The sequence below is a fragment of the Vitis vinifera genome, chromosome 14 (genome assembly GCF_030704535.1).
Source record: "Vitis vinifera cultivar Pinot Noir 40024 chromosome 14, ASM3070453v1".
Classification (NCBI taxonomy): Eukaryota; Viridiplantae; Streptophyta; class Magnoliopsida; order Vitales; family Vitaceae; genus Vitis; species Vitis vinifera.
The window spans coordinates 16,506,573-16,509,256 of NC_081818.1; the positions used below are offsets into that span (position 1 = coordinate 16,506,573).

At 37.7% G+C, this 2,684-nt stretch overlaps 1 protein-coding gene across 1 annotated transcript; it reads left to right on the top strand.

Annotated features, from left to right (window-relative positions):
• Window positions 1–211: 211 nt before the first annotated feature.
• On the top strand, window positions 212–2,290 carry LOC100260351 (protein C2-DOMAIN ABA-RELATED 4). The gene is made up of 3 exons (XM_002275199.4): window positions 212–606; window positions 1,499–1,594; window positions 1,690–2,290. The coding sequence occupies exons 1-3, from the start codon at window positions 496–498 to the stop codon at window positions 1,978–1,980; spliced, it is 498 nt and encodes a 165-aa protein (XP_002275235.1). The 5' UTR covers window positions 212–495; the 3' UTR covers window positions 1,981–2,290.
• The last annotated feature ends 394 nt before the right edge of the window (window positions 2,291–2,684 follow it).

A 2,684-nucleotide genomic window follows, 5' to 3' on the forward strand; every position in this document is an offset into this window, starting at 1 on the left:
ATATAGAGAAGCCCAACTCTCATCGGTCAAACGAGAGCGAAGCAGCCATTAGGCGGCTGTCAGGTCTGGAGCCGCCGGTGGCCGGCGGCCCTTGGCCGTGGGCGGTCAATTCTGTCCGATTTAATTACTAAAAAGTAAAAAGGTAAAATCAACTGAACGCCCCAATTCATTTAATATAGAGAAGAAGAGAGCCATGTAAAGGCATAATTTTGGTCCGCAGTCAACAGCCTAGGCCTAAGAAAGAGTCCAAAAAGCGCGTGAGGGATCGTAAGATGAAATTGTATAGAAGCAGAGGTTGGGTGATCAAGTAGACGAGTGTGGGCCCGGCGCAGCGGGCGTATTGCATATATAGGTAGAAGGTTGCAGAAGAGGGCAGGCCACAGAATCAAATTCATTTAGCCGCTGTGTTCAAAGGCAGGACTGCTCGGTAATTTTTCTTCCTCCAGCCTCGTCCAAGTTTCCAACTCCTTCGGACGATTAACGACGCTGTACTCGATGGAGCACCTCCATGGCCTGCTCAGAATTCATGTCCACAGAGGCGTCAATCTCGCAAAGAGAGACGTTCTTAGCAGCGACCCCTACGTCATTGTTCGAATGGGCAAACAGGTATTTTTTTTTTTCAGCTCTTTCATCTCAAAGCTTCGATCTGGTTGTTCTGCTGGATTTTTTAGCTTGATTTTCTGTGATTAATTCTCGATTCCATATCCGTTTTTCCTCTCGGAATCTTCACTCTTTTCTGATCCTTTAACTTCGTCAGCTTTTCAAGTTTGATCATCCAGTGTTTGCTCTTATATCTCTAGATGAAAATCAGAGAGGCCTGGTCAATCTTCACTCTGTATTTTCTTACCATTTCCGTTGTTATCAACGCTGAGAAGTTAAAAACAGAAGGGAAGAAATACGTGAAGAGGGTCAACAGAGCCAAAGGCTACACAAATCCTATTGGTTTAATTTTTCTTGGATCTTAGGCTTTCTATTTTTATTTTTTTTCCTTTTTAAGCAGTGGAATCACTCCCATAAATTTTCCGTTTATCTGATCAATCCATGAAATATCTCTAATCAACCATTTAGTTTCCGTCTCTCTGGATCACAGTGGTTTCGGAAATTCAACTAAACCACTAGATTTTGGTGAATATGTCCCACTTTATTCTTTGTGTTTGACTATTTATGTTTTAGCATGGTCATGGCCAGTCACTTTATTTTGTTGCTAAATTTTCATAAATTTCAGAGAACATTCCTTTTATCTTCCTTGTATGAAGGGAACTCATTAATCAAATTTCAGAAATACCCCAAAAAAAATAAAAAAATAAAAAAATAAATAAAGGGAAAAAGGAAAAAGGAAAAATGCATCCAAATGGCTTTGGATGTAGAAACAGTCTTATTAATGGGATGGGTTGTATATGCGTAGGAATTGCACTTAAATATGATATGGTATCTGATACGTACCCATGGCTTTGTTCATCTCCGTTGACTTTCTTTAAATCTAACCTTTTTTACTCAGAAACTGAAGACTCGCGTGGTGAATAAGAATGTAAATCCCGAGTGGAATGAAGACTTAACCCTCTCTGTTGACGATACAAATCTTCCAGTCAAGATTGTAAGTATCTTAGGGTTTGCAAACACGATTCTGAATTCAGTTGGTTTGGATCTTGTTAAAAAGGACCTTTGGAGTAATTATTTTTGTGGTTGCAGTTTGTGTATGACAGAGACACATTCAGTCTGGATGACAAAATGGGGGACGCAGAGTTTCAAATCGGCCCCTTCGTAGAAGCGCTAAGGATGGAGTTGAATGGGCTTCCAAGTGGAACCATAATAACAAGAGTTCAACCCAACAGGGAAAATTGCCTCGCAGAAGAGAGCTGCATTATCTGGACCGAAGGGAAGGTGGTCCAAAATCTGGTTCTCAGGCTCAGAAATGTCGAGAGTGGTGAAGTGGAACTCCAATTACAGTGGATTGATATTCCGGGCTCCAGGGGCTTATAGATATTCACACACTCTCTCTCTATCTTCTTGCTACTTTGTGTACAGACAAGGTTTGCAGAGTCTCACTAGTCAAGAGGCAATCCATATATGTGTTTCTAAGCTGTGTGACCTTTTTTAGCTACAAGCTGTTTATATTTTTGTTCACTTTTCTTTAAATCATATTATACTATAATGTCACGCGGGTTTTATCTTTCCAATATGAAATTAGTGTATGATGAGGGTTGGGGATTCATCTGCAGCCACTTAATGTACCATTTATTTTATTATTACCCAAAAAGAGGAAGTCAAGAGAGGGAGACTCTTAAACTAAGCAAGAAGAACACCAATGCTACTCTTTAGTTCTCTCTTTTCACCTGGTTACGAGGTGGAAGTTCCAATCAAAATCTTATTAGGCTTAAAGAAAATTTCAACTCCCTATTTGGTACGACTTCCTTCTAATTATTAAAGTGCTTCAATCATACGTGAAAAGAAATTAATGATTTAATTTAAGTTATTAGGAATATTAAGAATGTTTAATAAAATAATCAAGGTTACAATTTTAAGTGTCCATTGATAAAACAACTTAATATTTAATGTTTAATGATTTAATAGGATTTTTAGTATTTAATGCTTAGTTTTATGTGTTTATAATACTTTTAATAAATATATTTATTATTTAAAATAAATAAGTGTAAATATTAGTTAAAATTAAATGAAATTAAATA

Bases quoted from the DNA above. Each gene is read 5' to 3' on its own strand.
- LOC100260351 (XM_002275199.4), top strand. From the start codon at position 496: ATGGAGCACCTCCATGGCCTGCTCAGAATTCATGTCCACAGAGGCGTC. The intron at 607-1,498 runs GTATTTTTTTTT...TTTTTTACTCAG, and splicing joins TTGTTCGAATGGGCAAACAG to AAACTGAAGACTCGCGTGGT. The intron at 1,595-1,689 runs GTAAGTATCTTA...TTGTGGTTGCAG, and splicing joins CAAATCTTCCAGTCAAGATT to TTTGTGTATGACAGAGACAC.